This window comes from Phacochoerus africanus, chromosome 8 (genome assembly GCF_016906955.1).
Source record: "Phacochoerus africanus isolate WHEZ1 chromosome 8, ROS_Pafr_v1, whole genome shotgun sequence".
Lineage (NCBI taxonomy): Eukaryota > Metazoa > Chordata > Mammalia > Artiodactyla > Suidae > Phacochoerus > Phacochoerus africanus.
In genome coordinates this window covers 91,978,807-91,996,018 of record NC_062551.1, presented here as the reverse complement: position 1 = coordinate 91,996,018, position 17,212 = coordinate 91,978,807, and the positions used below count along the sequence as shown (strand labels likewise).

The 17,212-nt window shown below is 42.6% G+C and overlaps 1 protein-coding gene across 3 annotated transcripts in view; it reads right to left on the bottom strand.

Annotated features, from left to right (window-relative positions):
• THRAP3 (thyroid hormone receptor associated protein 3) overlaps positions 1–17,212 on the bottom strand; it is a 72,461-nt gene that overhangs the window by 9,576 nt on the left and 45,673 nt on the right. For all 3 annotated transcript variants that reach the window (XM_047793345.1, XM_047793344.1, XM_047793341.1), the window contains 5 exons: positions 11,552–11,719; positions 5,538–6,443; positions 3,172–3,885; positions 1,798–1,970; positions 689–800 (listed from right to left, as the gene is read on the bottom strand). In XM_047793345.1, the coding sequence (XP_047649301.1) occupies positions 689–800; positions 1,798–1,970; positions 3,172–3,885; positions 5,538–6,443; positions 11,552–11,688 (2,042 nt within the window). In that variant the 5' untranslated portion in view covers positions 11,689–11,719. The remainder of the gene's footprint in view (positions 1–688; positions 801–1,797; positions 1,971–3,171; positions 3,886–5,537; positions 6,444–11,551; positions 11,720–17,212) is intronic.

Sequence of the window (17,212 nt, the reverse complement as noted above, 5' to 3'; positions counted from 1 at the left end):
TTTCCATCCAGTACTGCTAGAGCCATGCCTATAATCTTAAATTCACATCAAGACTACCTTTCATCTTGGGAATTAAAATATAACGGCCTATTATCACCGATGGGATTGAGGTCCAGGTGAGAAACAACTGCCTGGCGTGACACACATCCCCAAAAAGACCCCAATTCCAGGACTGTTGTGCAAATATGGTCCTTCCACCTACTGTAACAGGTTTAAGAGATGACTATTAAATAATTAAAGAGAAGGCCAACTTTGTTTCTAGACAAAGACCCTATTCACTGAATGAACTTCCACAACCAAAATGTTTAAACCTGCTGGGCTTTCAAACCTTTTGACATAATCCTGTCAGCCCACCTCGAGCATCCACCTGCTGCAAATCCTTCTAAAGGAAGAACTGATGTGTGAAATTCATGGACTGTTTAAAGAAACAACATTTACTCTAAGTATCGAAAGCTCACAGGGATCCTAGTTTCCAAGAATGCCAGCATTCATTTATATCAAAAGGGCTGTTTTCCTCAGGCCCCCAAAGCAGGCCCTTTTCACTCTTAGCTACCACCATCCTAGAGCCTTGAGGGCGTTACCCTAAACTCTGCTACTATTGCACCTAACAAGTGGCAAAACAAGTCGAGTTTACTATCTGATGAGCAGTCTCTTATAATCACCTCCAGTATAAGGCTGAGGTGCTCACCTGTGAATCTCTGGGCTTTTCTTGTTTTTAGCTGCTTCCTGCTCGGTTCCTCTCTTTAGGTATTTAGTAAAGCGTTCATGCAATGTCATTCCCGAGGACCCAAAGTGATGCTCTGTGAGAAGTCAAAGACAACATGTCAGGCTATCAAAAGCAGACTCAACATGCAGCTCCTCTGCATGGCCCTGCAGCCACAGAGAAGAGACTATAGTCAGCTTCATATAACAAACATACTATGAAAGAAAAGAAAAAAGTGGCTAGTTCAGACCCAATCCTATGTTGAGCCCTAGATTTCTACTGCAGGACATAGATACAGAGAAAACGGAGCCTACTATCCTCTGAATCTGCACCAACTTCTACTTGAGTTCCAATTTCAGATGGAACCTGTAACTGGCTCAGGCCCAGCTTCTACATCACATTCCCCAGCTCATCCACCTCCATTTGCCCAGGAGATGGCACAATAACATGGGGAAGAAATCCATACCACAAGACCTATAAGAAACCTCTAGAGGCTTCTCCTACTAGACAGGAAAAGACAGAGGCTGGAAAAGCCACTTTTCATACCTCCTTCCTCAAACATTTTCAACTTTCACATAAAGGACTTGTTCTTACAATCACAGGTTACCGCTAACATTTCATAATGTTCAGCTCTGTAATTAAAAAACGGAAACTCAGAGTTCCCGTTGTGGTAGCAGCAGAAATGAATGCCAGACACTAACATCCATGAGATGTGGGCTCAATCCCCGGCCTTGCTCAGTGGGTCAAGGATCTGGCGTCGTCATGAGCTGTGGTGTAGGTCAAAGATGCCACTCACATTCCACGCTGCTGTGGCTGTGGTGTAGGCTGGCAGCTGCAGCTCCCATTCGACCCATAGCCTGGGAACCTCCACATGCCGCAGGTGTGGCCCTAAAAAGCAAAAAAATAAAAAATGCTTCAAAAAACAAAATAAAAAAATGCCAACTCCTCCCTAGAAGAAAGTCCCTACCTTCAAAGGTCCTACTGATGAGTCCCCCAAAGCCTCCCTCATTCGCCCTCTCACCCTTCCGCTTGTTAGAGAGGAAGCTAAGCTGAGGAAAGGGTGCCTGAGCAGGCTGGGGGTGGTCTGGACTCACCTTTAACGTGGTGAACGATGGTCACTATATGCTGCGCAAATAGTTCTGAGGGGCTCCTCTGAGACTGAGCTGACTGAATGTGCTGGAAAATGGATCGAAATTCCTGTTCCTTTTTGTTGCTATGAACTAGATCCCGACAAAGCTTGCGTTCCTGAGCCAATAAGCCACTGGGTCTGAAAAAGAAAACAGAGGGAGGCCCAATGTAGCAAAATATACAGAAATTAAGAACATTTAAACCGTAAAAACGCAAAGCGTGCTTTAAGAGTTTTAAATTTATCCACAAAATTCCCTTTTTAAGTTCCCACCAAGGTTCAAAGTAACTTCAATGTACCGCAACTATAGGATAAAGCATCCCAAATCTCTCCTCTACTTCCCCTTGGAATCTTTAATAGGAATGAATGGGCAGGATGAAGCATTAAACTTTAGTGACTGTTTTGGGGGAGGGTCTCTGCTGGTTTTAACATATGACAAAATGGGAAGGTTTCTTTGGGCTTTTTAAGGCTGCACCTGTGGCATATGGAAGTTTCCAGGCCAGAAGTCAAATGGGAGCTGCAGCTGCCAGTCTACACCACAGCCACTGCCACACCAGATCCAAGTCGCACCTGCGACCTACACCATAGCTCACAGCAATGCCGGATCCTTAAGCCACTGAGTGAGGCCAGGGATCGAACCCACACCCCATGGATACTAATCTGGGTCTTAACCCGCTAAGCCACAACAGCAAGTCCAGGAAGATGTTTTAAAAAATCAACTAGCTTGGCCAGCCAGGGTTACTCAGTGCAGTGACACAATGTGGCAAGAGTGGGATGAGGCTGGCATGCTGCTCAGCAGACTTCCACATGGTTGTGCAGGTTTCACAGAAGGTGAGAAGCAGCCTAGGGTTCAACCACTCTTTCCTTGAGTTCTTGTGCCCCCAGCCCCAACTCTAAAACCCTTACATTATTTGATGGAGGCCTGTAATGATAGAACTGTGACTTAGCTAAGAACGGAGAAATGGCTTCTGAACAGCTCCATGGGCGAAAGACATCCTAAACACATTTAGGAAGAAAACAGAACAGGGATGGAACTGGAGAGTGGTGGTGAGTGATGCGACAGACAGAGGGCAAAAAAGAGAAGCAGAGGGGAACTCAGTACTAAAATATCCAGTCACTGAAGACTTTAAAAAGATGCTTCACCAAAGCTGCGATACTGCCCAATACATAATGGATTGCTCAGTAACACACACTTCTCTGAAAACAGGGAGATACAAGAGTGTCTGCGCTGAAAGTTAACAGCAGGGGCCCGTCCAGTCCCAGAACCACCTCAGGGAGGAATTCAGGAGATTTAACACTTCAGCTACTCAAGACCTGAGGGTCAGGATGGACCACATCTCACCTGGCAAGGTCCTCATCGAAAGAGTCCATCCGGACATTGACCTGGGCCTCTCGAGTAATGGAAAAGGAAGACTTCCCTGTGGAAAAGTCTCCTTTGGCTCCCAGCTTCTCTCGGCTCTCAGAGGTCTTTCTTGGGGGAGGTGATGAGCTTTTCTCCTGGACCGCTTTGTAAGCAGTCACTCGGAAATTTTTTTCAGGCACAAACCCCCTGTGCCCACTTTCGGTTCTCTTGGGTCCTCCCCGATCCTCCTTTTTGGATCTCTCTGAGAAAGACTCCTCCTCCAGCTCCTCTGTTTTTCTTTGCTTTTCCTTTCCGGGAGGTGCATATACCAGGCCCTCCCATTTGCCTGACTTCTCCTCCTCCTGGTTTTTGTTTGTACCTGCTATGACTTTCGACATATATTTGGGTTCATCATCAAACTCAGACTCCTTCCTTCCCTTAGCCTTGTCCTTATCTTGATCATCCAGCTCCTCCTTGTGGAAGTCAGCCATCTTCTTCTCAAAGTCATCTCGGAGCTTATACCTTTTGGGAGACTGGCTACCCCGAAAAGGCTTCTCAGTATCAGTTTTGGGAGCAAATGGATCAGATTTCACTTTCGTATCACCCAAGCCTGCATCAGAGAAGCTCCCTTTCTCTTTCATTTTCTCTTTATCAGTATTTGTTTGTTTCTGTTCCTTATCTTTTCCATTCTCTGTCTTCTGCTCATCTAGATACCTAGTTATGAAAACACAAGGGAGACACACAGAGGCTTCTGAAGCAAACTGATCTAAAATAAAGCAGCACCATATGGTCTTACAAATTTTTGGTTAACAAACATGTCTTGTGGATTCTAGTGTTACCAAAGGAGTTTCTACTTAATTGCTTTCTAGTAAGTCCTGAAAAACTGCTCTTCACACATTTACGAACTTGGCATTTAAGAGAAAAATATATGTTCGGTTGAGTTGTGTATTACAAAAACAACCAAAAAGAAAACAGCAAAGGTAATTTTTAGGCTACCGAAGAACAAAAACCTACTTACCTGTAAGTGGTCTAGGAAAAAAAAAATTAAGGTCTTATCCAACCTTCACTCAGTCACTTAAAATCTGCTTTCAGCAAAGTTAACATAGAATGTTCAACCTTGGACTGTTTTGCTTTTATACAACTCACATTTGGAAATACAAGTCTCAAAAGAGACTTCAAATTTGCTTCAAGTCACCTAGAAGATCTAAGTATGAAATATACTGTGAACACAAATAAAAACAAAAAGCACGTTAATTGGGGAGAGAGGGAAAATCATCCTACTCATTCAGTCCTTCTTGGCAAGGAACAGAACTTGTTTTGTCTTGTTTTTGCCGCACCTGACGCATGTGGAAGCTCCCGGGCCAGGGATCAAACCTGTGCCACAGCAGTAACGAGAGCCACTGGCAGTGACAACCCTAGATCCTTAGCCCACCGAGCTGCTAAGGAATTCCAAAACTTGTATTTAAAGTGGACATAATGAAGGCTGTAATGTACAGATTCTCAATGTCTCATCTGTACCATTAATAGGAAAAGTTTGATCAAGTTATAGTTGCATTAATATGGCAAAGAGGAACAAAGGACAGCAGGGCATCAAAGAACATGCAAATAAGAGAGGAAAAAAAAAAAGGTGGGAAGGGAACCACCTGCTCTCTAAGTCTCTCTTGACAACCTGGTCCTGATACAATTTCCCTGTTAGGCCTCTGCATCCAACCACACAAAACAAAAATTCAGGTTCCAACTCACTGTGCCCCAATCCCCTGCCACCCCGGGTAGAAAGACAGAATCACCGTTGTCCTCTCCTAACACACAGTCTGGATGGCTTCTACTGGGACATACACCCACCTTGTGCTTTTAGAACAAGGTCTTCCTGGACTAAGCCTTGGACTTTCCCATTCTGCCCAGTCTCCCCAACTGGGCAGGGTACGAGGGTTCAAGGGGACAGCTCTTCACCGTGATGGGCTGATGCAGACTGATCACAGTAGATGGTGGGTCCTAGTGGGTCTAACAGCTCCAACAGCCATTCATTTTGGTAAAGACCACTTTTTTTTGGATAGTTGACCCACAAATCTCTACTGTTCTCTGGCTTACAATGGTAGAATCCAAGGCAAATTTTAAATGTGAAAACATCACTGCAGAGTGTCTAAAGAAAACTTTATGCTGCAATACAAATTTAGGAAGGTAGGAAAACTAGAGTTAAGCTAAAGGATACCTTAGGGTGATGCTTTAAAGTTTGCTGAAGGAAAAGTTTAGGAAATGGGGATTACTTCTGATTATTACCACTAATCAGAGCTCTAAGGATCACATTACAATTAAACCACCAGCTGGTGAGATAAAAACACAACTGACAGGGGAAACAAGATACTTGCCTCTTTGTATAGGCTGCTCCTCCTGGAGCAGCACCCTCCTCTTTCTGAGATGAGCCATATGTGGAGCCAGTGGCTGGTGGGCTCTTACCCACAGGGCTTTTTTTGGATGGACTCAAGGACCCAGAGCCATGGTCAAACTGACCTTGGTGTGTCCCAGCCTGGTACCCAGCACCACTCTGCAGAGTTGAGCCCATCTGGGATGTGCTGGAAAGTGGAGGGCTAGGTTTTGGCACCGGGCTAGGACGCGGTGACCGCCGCCTCACCACCACAGACTGGAGTGGGCTTTTGAGAGCAGGGCTTCGCTCTCGGGGACTCATCTCAGACACTGCTGAAGCCCGTGATGTAGAACCAGCACTGTATGTGGTGGCATCTGGCCACGGCTTTGAGCTCTCAGATGCTTTTGTGTCTTGAGAGGTGCCTCCAGAGAACGTCTGATCCTTGGCCTCATCTCCCTGGTTATCCCCGGCAGCCTGAGACGGCCGGCTATCCTTGGAAGAGGACTTTTTCTCCTTTGTAGATTTGCGCTTAGAAGATTCAACTCGGCTATGGTTGGAGGAAGAACGAGAAGATGAGGAACGCCTTGACCTGTCAGAGGAAGACTTATCGGAGTTTCTAGAATGGCTCCTGGACCGTGGTGAAGGGGACCTTCTCTTTGGGGACCGGGATCGGGAACGGCCCCGACGAGGACTGTATGCTTGCCGATAATTCTGCCAATTTGAGCGGTAGTTTCCATAGCCTCCTCGATTATACTGGCCCCATGGATAAAAGCCTCTGTTGCGCCCACGGAAATAATAGGGCCTTCTATAGCCTCTGTTGTGACCTCGGAAATCTCGATTCTGATATACTCTTGGGTGATTTCTCTCTCTGTTGTGAGCCGGAGAATATGATCTGGAACGAGACCTGGAACTGAAAGAGGGGCAAGGGAAGGAAGAAAAGTTTGAATTTTTGACACAAGCATTTTTATTCATGAAAAACCTGCCAACAAAGAGGTAAATCTCTGCTTTTATGTGTCGTTTATTTTCAGTAACTTTCAAACAAAAGTATAAAAATATTTATTCCTACCCTTATGGCTATACAGACAAGAATCACTCTAACAAATAAGATGCTTCATGAATATTGTCGCACTTTCTGCAATGTAGCTCTAAAGTGACCGAAAAAATAAAAGTGTTCTTAATGTAGTAAAGTGAACAAACCCCATTTTAATACAGTACACTAACTGCTTCGAGTTTCAGAGGCACAGAGGATTTTACAGGTAAGTTTCTACGTCACTGAAAGCGAGGAAGAAAGTGAGGAAGAACTGCAAGCAGGCAATTACTCAAGTCTTCTGGTCCCAAACTATTCTAACACTTTACTCCACATCCTATCGACCTCTGTCTGTGAGGGACTAATTTCTTAGCTTCACTAAGATTTGGGGTTACAACAGTTCTAAACCAAAGAACACTTAAAAACGAACTCAAAGAGAATGCATTTACCTGTTCAAAGCTTAAAAGAACTTTAAATCAGATCAGCAAAGCATACAACACTGTTTGTTTTACTGGGAATCTGGAAATGATCTATCTAGAAGGTTGTCTCTGTGGCTGAGTAAGATCTTACCTTGGCACCACAAGAGGGCACCATTTGACCACAAGACACCTTCACACACAGAGGGTGGGTAGCCAAGAGAAACTACCAAACAGCCTCACACTTGGCCATCTTTCAGGTCAACCTAACACCTAGTGTTGTGTTCTTCATCTAACAATACAGAACTCTAATTTAGCAAAGGCACATTTCCAGAACTGCAAGGATCCAAAAATAACCTAATTTTATAAAAATTATTATTTTTACAAATGCCAGGGAGCATTTGTACAAAACCCCAAAATTGAATTTGTTGGTGCAAAAATCCACTGAGGTTCTTCAACACCGCTTGTCAACTATGATAAAGAGCATTAACATCAGTCACTACTCCTACAGTCAGGTAGAAATAGGTAAAATTATTAGAAAACCCCTAAAATGTTTTCTTTACAATACAGAATAAAAATGCTTCAGTTCAAAAACATTTCTCATACAGACCTGACTGGAAAGAGATGCATTTTATCTGTTTGCTTGGTATTTTACAAGTAACTCTATTTAGGAAAATGTGACAGGTTTTAACAACTAAACACAATGTTATTTTAAAAAAGAAACTTACACTTTTAATCTAAAGAAGATAAAGTGGGATTGGTTTTCCACTATTTACTACCCATGGTACTCAGTTTCCTCTATGGGAGGAACAACTGGAACTGGCAAAGATGCATCATATCACTGGTTGTTAATGGTTGCTGTTTAAGCACAATTAAAAAAAAAAAAAAAACAAAAAACTTACCTTCCACACTTTTCAATTGAAAACAGTACCAATAGAAGAAAGAAGGAGGGAGAGGAAGATGCAGGCTATGAAACTGAATATGACCCAATTAAATGGCTATACTTGAGGGAAGTGATGCACTACCAGCACTAAGGAGGGTTTTATTCATGTTCCCATCCTCAGAGGTTACTGCTGCTTCTGTCACCAATTACTAGTAGGGCCCTGCGTCATACTGCATCCAAAACCCGCAGTCACTGCATAGATGCAGGAACATGAGGCTCTGCAGATTGCAAATGAAGTTATTTATGAGAAGTCACTTAAAAGGATACAGTCTGTGAAATACAAGGAAACAACCAATTTTCTCCAATTCTGTAGGAATCAGCAGTTAAGGTAATTTAAAGGCATGGTTTCTCAAACTCTCTGGATAGTATACTTTCCTTGCAGGAGAGGGAAAACAAAAGAAAAAAATCATGAAACAGATAAGCCAGAAATAAAAACTGAACATCCAGTGGCAAATTTATCTGTTTCTAAAAAACAGAGGGAGTTCCCGTCGTGGCTCAGTGGTTAGCGAATCCAACTAGGAACCATGAGGTTGCGGGCTTGATCTCTGGCCTTGCTCAGTGGGTTAAGGATTCGGCGTTGCCGTGAGCTGTGGTGTAGGTTGCAAACAAGGCTCAGATCCAGCGTTGCTGTGGCTCTGGCGTAGGCCAGTGGCTACAGCTCCGATTCTACCCCTAGCCTGGGAACCTCCATATGCCTCAGGAGCGGCCCAAGAAACGGCAAAAAAGACGCAAAAGCAAAAACAAAAAACAGAGAAATCAGACTAGAATCAAGTATTAAAAATATGCTTTTTAGTGGAGATACTCCACTGGGTTTTTTGGGGTTTTTTTTTTGCTTTTTAGGGTCACATCTGTGGCCTAAAAGTTCTAGGGCTAGGGGTCGAATTGGAACTGCAGCTGGCAGCTTACACCACAGCAGATCCTAGCCATGTCTGTGACCTAAACTACAGCTCATGGCAATGCTGGATCCCTACCCACTGATCGAGGCCAGGGATCAAACTTGCATCCTCATAGATACCAGTCAGGTTCGTAACCCGCGGAGCCACAAGAGGAAGTCCTCTTTAGGTATTAAGACAGCACATAAAGGGGCTCTAGACCTACCCCAGTACATATTCCTGCCTAAGGTATTTTCCCCTCATTTGGCAAGTTGATTAATGGCCATGCCAAATTAGAATAAAGAGAAGCAATCTGTCCAGAAAGATGTGCAGAACTCCAGTTATCACAAATACTTCACAGTTGGTTAACATTTTTCAATTGGGTTTATGTCAGTTCAATTTTATCTTAGTTTCAGTTGTAGAGCCTCCTCTTTTTAAGCCAATTATTTAATTTCCATTTACTAGATTAAGTTTTAAAATGTTACCTCTAGAAGCAAATGAGCTAACACTGAGGTTTAAACAGCTCAGATCAAAAGACTCCGCGTATAAAATGGGAGTTACTAAGAGTATCTGCTCAATCCTATGGCCTTGATAGCAACTTCCTTAGGTAGATATATTTTCTCCCTTCTTTTATTTTTTTGGAGGGGAGAGGGGATGGAATTTTACTTACACAGACCCTGACACAACTGGACAATGAAACAGACTCCATTTAGCACAGGGCTTGAACAAAATCTGGTACAAATATGTGCACCCAAGAAACATGGGAAAGAAAAATAAAGCTAGAATTGGGTTACCCTCAAGGTGTAACATTATCTTCATTAAAAAAAAAATTTTTTTTTAATTCAATGTTTTCTTTTGAGAGAGAGATTCAACATTTATATCTTCTGTTCTACACTACAGCAAAGTCTTCGATATTTATCCACACCTACTTTTTGTTGACTCTCTGCTCTGAAACTAATTTTTAAATAGGCTTCTCATAGATTCCAGTTAAGAACTAACCTACTCTTGGGAGTTCCCGTCATGGCTCAGCAGAAATGAATCTGACTAGCATCCAGGAGGAACCTGGCCTCGTTCAGGGGGTTAAAGATCCCTCATTGCTGTGGCTGTGGCACAGGCCAGCAGCTACAGCTCTGATTCGACCCCTAGCCTGGGAACCTCCATATGCCATGGATGCGGCCCTAAAAAGACAAAAAAAAAAAAAACACACACAAAACAACAACAACAAAAAAACTAACTTATTGGGAGGAGAAGGGGAGATGCTACTAACCATTTGTCTTTAATCTCTTTTAGAAGTACTATAAGACTACGGAAACCATCAAGAATAAAGCTTAGGAGTTCCCGTTGTGGTGCAGTGGTTAACGAATCCGACTAGGAACCATGAGGTTTCGGGTTCAGTCCCTGCCCTTGCTCAGTGGGTTAACGATCCGGCGTTGCTGTGAGCTGTGGTGTAGGTTGCAGACGCGGCTCAGATCCCGCGTTGCTGTGGCTCTGGCGTAGGCCGGTGGCTACAGCTCCGATTCAACCCCTAGCCTGGGAACCTCCATATGCCGCAGGGGCGGCCCAAGAAATAGCAAAAAAAAAAACAAAAAAAACAAAAAAAAACACTGAAAATTATCTCCTTGCCTACTGTAACTTTAACAAAAACAATGAAATTGTGCAAAGATTCTCCCTTCGATATTTAAATACTTCAATATTTCTCTAACACACATAGAAACTTACATTTACTAAAAAGTTCTTAATCTATTCACAAAAGAATATTAAAAGTTTTAAAGAATGAAAACTGAACTCACAGCGCATCAAAAGAGGAAAAGATGCTGGAAGTTTCATATCCTACTGCAAGACACAGTTGAAACGGGGGAAAAACCCTACTAAAGGGGTAGAAACTGACTAAATTAAAGAATAATGGCCATAAATTTCAAAAGAATTCTTTGTACATTTAGTAGGACAAAATGATGTCTACCATAGCAACTTTTAGGTAGTTTTAAGATGTGTTTGACTTGGAGTTCCTGTCATGGCACAGCAGAAATGAATCCAACTAGGAACCATGAGGTTGTGGGTTTGATCCCTGGCCCTCCTCAGTGGGTTAAGGATCCGGCATTGCCAGGACCTGTGGCACAGGTCGAAGACATGGCTTGGATCCAGCGTTGCTGTGGCTGTGGTATAAGCAGCTGTAGCTCCGAATGGACCCCTAGCCTGGGAACCTCCACATGCCACGGGTGCGGCCCTAAAAAGACCAAAAAAAAAAAAAAAGGTGTTCGACTGAATAAATGCAACTTGTTAACAATTGGCATATACAATTGGTGTATACAAACGGCTCCTGATAAGTTTTTTAGGTGTAATTATTTTAGTGGGTTAAGGCTTCTTTCCTGATAGTACTATTAATCCTCTGAGCAACCCTTTCTTTGATGATACAAATAAACTTTAGTCCAAACCTCCAAAAATATTTTAGTGAAAAATAATCAGGTACAGAGATTTGAAGCAAATAGCTTAAATAAAAATAAAATGCTCTTTCTTCCAAAGTGGATGAAAAACGGTATTATGGTCAGAAGAGAAAAGGAATTAGGGAAACAGCACAGCAGTCGAAGCTGATTGGGATCTGCAGCCCCTGAAGAGACATGGAATATCTTACAGACCACACACTGCCCTCAAGCCAACCCCTCGCCTCCATCTGGCACTCACAGGAAGAACTGAACGAAAGATCATCAATGACCCATACTGACGGATCAGTGATTATATCAATATACACTCACACCCCCTTACCTCAGCCTGCGCTTCCTCGAACGAGAGACAGATCGACTTCGGGACCGGGACTTCGAAAATGAACGAGAACGAGATCTTGATGCGGATCTTGACCGAGAAGAGCGAGATCCAGACTTAGATTTGTTTGTTTTTGACATCTCTGAAGAGAGGGTCACGTTTCAGTTACACCTAAAGGAAGAAGATAGATTCAAATAAATAAGTCCCTTTGAAAATTTGAACTTCCATAGACACAAACAAGTTTTTTTTGGCCACTTTTTTGGATCATTAACTCACTCTACACCACCAAGGAAATTCAGAAACTTTTTTTTTTTTTAAGATGAAATGATTTTTTTTAAAGAGCAAGTTCCTACTGTGGCACAGTGGGTTAAAGAATCCAACTGCAGTGGCTTGGGTTGCTGCAGAAAGGCAGATTCAATCCCAGGTCCAGTGCAGAGGGTTAAAGGGTCCTGCATTGCCATGGCTGTGGCATAGGTCACAGTAGCAGCTTGGATCCAATCCTTGGCCTGGAACCTTCCATATGCTATGGGTTGTAGCCATTAGGAAAAAAAAAAAAAAAAGAGTTCCCATCATGGATCAGTAGTAACAAACATGACTAGTATCCATGAGGACGTGGGTTTGATCCCTGGCCTTGCTAAGTGGGTTAAGGATCCAGAGTTGCTGTCAGCTGTGGTTATAGGTCACAGACACAGCTCAAATCTCAACTTGCTGTGGCTGTGGTGTAGGCCGGCAGCTACAGCTCTGATTCAACCCCTAGCCCGGAAACTTCCATATGCTGCAAGTGTGGTCCTAAAAAGACAAAAAACCAAAACACGATTCTTTGCCCTTTTATCAAGACGTATTTCTAAGCGGTACAATTCCAAACAGACCAACCCACAGCAGCAAACGGAAAACCTAACTTGTAATTCTAACTGGGAACACCATGAAACTTACAAAAAATGAGCAGTCTTTTCCCAATAAGCAAGTTTTACAAAATAAGTTAACTGTTAATAAAAGTACCAAGATGACCTGAGACAGGCTTCCCAGCTCTAACAGAAGAAACTCAATGCAATGATATCCTGGTTAAAGAGTATGTGGCACATCTGACCATTTCTCTACTCCCTGGACCTTGAAGCCATGAGGCACGTCCTTAACATTTACTACCAAAGAAAAGGTGGAAGTGTGAGAGAATATTCTCAAATATTTTTGTAGCACAACAGGATGTACTACATCCCGTCAAATATAGGATATTAATCCATAAACATAGGACTAAAGTAATTTATAAAGAGAACAACTGTTATTTTCCTCTAGCTCATCATTAGCTTCAAGAGTCAACCCTCTTTTAGGGTCATTTTCCCATGAAAAAAGAAAACAAAAAGCAAAAAACAAAAAAACAACAACCCTGTTTTTTTCCTTTTCAAAGATCACAAAGCTAGTTAATAGCCAAACCAGGCCAGAACTCCAAGATCTTTTCTACCACACCTCGTTGCCTCACTGCTTAACCGAAGATTTTTTTATGTGATGTTGCTTCTGGCAAAAAAATAAAATAAAATAAATCAGTCGACATTTCACCTTCTTCTACCCTATTAAATTTTCTTGTTGTTGAGATCTTAACTCAAAAGCTCTCTCCTCAGAGGTTTGCCCTGGCCACCCAATCATTCTCTAAGGTCTACTCCAGTATCTTTGTTTTCTTCTTCAGAGCACTCTATTTCAGAACTTGAAACTGTCCTGCTTACTTTGTTTTTCCACCTTTACCCACGTGGACTGTAAGTGCCCACCAGCAGAAATCTCATCTTTCTTATTTACTGCTGTATCCTCAATGCCCAGAACAGCAAGCTCTTAAACAGTGTTCTTATTAACTTATCCTCAAGGAGGGTATTATTATAATCCTTTTTACAGATGAGAATACTGAAAAATAAAGAAGGAAACAATGGAATTCCCTGGTGGTCTGAATGATTAGGACTCAGCACTTTCACTGCTGTGGCCCAGGTTCAATCCCTGGTCTGATAGCTGAGACTCCACATCAAGCTGCTACACCCCACAGCCAAAAAAAAAAAAAAAAAGCGTTAATTTGCCCAAGAGCACACAGCTTTAAGTGGCGACACCTGGAATTGAACCTAGGTGACCGGGCTCCAAACCAGTGTTCTTAACTACCATTACGCAGTGTCTGGCACACCAAAGGCATGCAGAGGCATGAAGGATGGATAAATGAATCAAAGTCTCCACTCCTCCTGAGTTTCAGATATGGTAAAGAAGACAAGATAGGAGTTCCCATGGTGGCTGAGAGGTGAGCAAACCCAACTAGCATCCATGAGGATGCTGGTTCAATCCCTGGCCTTGCTCAGTGGGTTAAGGATCTGGCATTGCCATGAACCGTGGTGTAGGTCGAAGACACAGCTCAGATCCCACATTCCTGTGGCTCTGGCATAGGCTGGTGGCTACAGCTCCCAGTTGGAAATTAAGCCCTTTTCAGCTGCATCATTTACAAATATTTTCTCTTAGTCCACAGGCTATCTTTTCATTTTGTTGATGTTTTACTTTGCTGTGTAAATGCTTTTAAGTTTGATTAGGCCGGATTTGCTTATTCTTACTCTTACTTCTACTGCCTTGTGAGGCTGACCCAAGGAAACACTGGTATGACTTTTTTTTTGTCTTTTTGCCTTTTCTTGAGCCGCTCCCGCGGCATATGGAGGTTCCCAGGCTAGGGGTCAAATCGGAGCTGTAGCCTCTGGCCTATGCCAGGGATCAAGCCCGCAACCTCACGGTTCCTAGTCGGATTCGTTAACCACTGCGCCACGACGGGAACTCCCACACTGGCATGACTTCTATCAGAGAATGTTCTGCCTGTGTTCTCTTCCAGGAAGACTTTAAGCCATTCTGAGCCTATTTTGGTGTACTGTGTAAGGGTGTGTTCTAACTTTCCCAATACCACTTGCTGAAAAGACTGTCTTTTCTCCATTGTATATTCTTACCTCCTTCGCCAAAGATCAATTGACCATTAAGTGTGTGGGTTTATTTCTGGGCTATTCTGCTCCATTAATCTGTATGTCTGTTTTTGTGCCAATACTATGCTGTTTTAATTACTGTGGCTTTGCAGTATTGTCTGAAGTCTGGGAAGGTTATGCCTCCTGCTTTGTTCTTTTCCCTCAGGAATGCTTTGGCAGTTCTGGGTCTTTTCTGATTCCATGTAAGTTTTAGGATTATTTGTTCTAGCTCTTTGAAATATGTCATGGGTAATTCGATAAGGATCCCATTAAATCTGCAGATTGCTTTGAATGGTATGGCCATATTAATTATATTAATTTTTCTAATCCGAGAGCACAGGCTTTCCATTTCTTCCAATCATCTTCAATTTCCTTTATTAATATTTAATAGTTCTCAGTATATACGTCTTTCACCTCCTTGGTCAGGTTTATTCCTAAGTATTTTAAGTTTTTTTGGATGTGATTTTAAAAAGGATTGTTTACATTCTCTGACATTTCATTTTTAGTATAAAAAAAATGCAACTGGGAGTTCCCGTCGTGGCACAGCAGAAATGAATCCGACTAGGAACCATGAGGTTGTGGGTTCTATCCCTGGCCTCATTCAGTGGGTTAAGGATCCAGCATTTCTGTGAGCTGTGGTGTAGGCGCTATAGCTCCGAATAGACCCTGGGAACCTCCATGTGCTTCAGGTGCAGCCCTGGAAAGATAAAAGACAAAAGACCAAAAAAAGAAAATGCAACCAACTTCTTTATGTTAATCTTGCATCCTGCTGCCTTGCTGAATTCATTTATCTTGTAGTTTTGTGTGAAGTCTTTCGGATTTTCTACACAGACTAACACGTCATTTGCATATGATGACAATTTTGCCTCTTTATTACCCATATGGATATCTTTCCTCTTTCTTGTCTGACTGCTACAGCTAGGACTCCCAATACTATGTTGGAAAAAAGTAGTGAGGATGAGCATTATTGTCTTGTTCTAGATTTTAGCAGGAAGGCTTTCAGCTTCTCTCCATTGAGTGTTACATTGGCTGTGGGTTTGTCATAAACAGCTTTTATTAAGCTATGTTCCCTCTATGATTTTTCTGCCATCTACTGAGATGATCATGTGGTTTTTGTCTTTTCTTTTGTTGATGTGAGGTATTACATTGTTTGATTTGCACATGCTGAACCATTCTTGTGACCCTGGGATGAATCCAACTTGGTCATGGTATATGATCTTTTTTTTAATGTGTTGTTAGGATTTGGTTTGCTAATATTTTGTTGAGAATTTTTGCATCTATATTCATCAAAGATACTGGCCTGTCATTGGTAGTGTTTTTTTTGGTAGTGTCATCGTCTGATTTTGGTAGCAGGGTTGTGTGAAGATATTATTTCTCTTAAGTATATATTTAGGAGTGGTACTGCTCAGTCGGATTATAACAATGCTTAACCTTGTGAAGTACTGCCAGACTACATTCCAAAGCAGCTATACCATTTTACTTTTCCCATCAGCAGTACAGGAGGCTTCCAATTTCTCTACATCTCCAACACTTACTTCCCCCATCCTACCCCACCCTTTTGGCTGCACCCATGGCATACAGAAGTTCCCAGGCCAGGGACTGCATCTGAGACACAGTGGCAGCCTATGTCACAGCTACAGCAACACTGGATCCTCAACCCACTGCACCAGGCTGGAGATCAAACCCACACCCCCACAGAGACAACGCCAGATCCTTATCCTACTACACCACAGCAGGAACTCCCTCCAACACTTAATTAATGTCGGTCTTTTTTATTATAGCTATCCTAGTGGGTATGAAGTTGTATTTCATTATGATTTTGATTTGTATTTCCCTAATTACTAATGTTATTGAGCATATTTTCATATCTTTACTGGCTATCCATGTATCTTCTCTTGGAGAAATGTCTATTCAGGTCCCTTGTCCATTTTTAAGTTGAATTGTCTTTTTACTCAGTTATAAGACTTCTTTATAAATTATGGATACAGGTCCCTTATTAAACATACACCTTACAAAAAGTTTCTACCAATTTGTAGGCTGTCCTTTCATTTTTCTGATGTTGACCTTTTAAGAACAAGAGATTTTGTATTTTTTATTTTTTAATTTTTTTTTAGTAACACACAACTTATCTTCGGAGTTCCCTTTGTGGCTCAGCAGTAACTAACCCGACTAGTATCCATGAGGATGCAGGTTCCATCCCTGGCCTTGCTCAGTGGATTAAGGACCTGGTGTTTGCTGTGAACTGTGTGTAGGTTGCAGACACAGCTCAGATCAGGAGTTGCTACAGCCGAGGCCCGGCGGTTGCAGCTCAGATTCGACCCCTAGTCTGGGAACCCCCATATGCCGCAGGAGCAGCCCTAAAAAGAAAAAAGAAAAGGAGTTCCTGTTACGGTGCAGCAGAAATGAATCCGACTAGGAACCATGAGGTCTCGGGTTCAATCCCTGGCTGGCCTTGTTCAGTGGGTTAAGGATCTGGCATTGCCGTGAGCTGTGGTGTAGATTACAGATGCGGCTCAGATCTGGTGTTGCTGTGGTTGTGGCGTGCACCAGCGGCTACAGCTCCAATTAGACCCCTGGCCTGGGAACCTCCATATGCTGTGGGTGCAGCCCTAAAAAAACCAAAAACAAACAAACAAAAAAAACAGAAAACAACCCACTTATGTTTTTTGTTCCTTCTGCTTTTGGTGTCATGTCTAAAAAG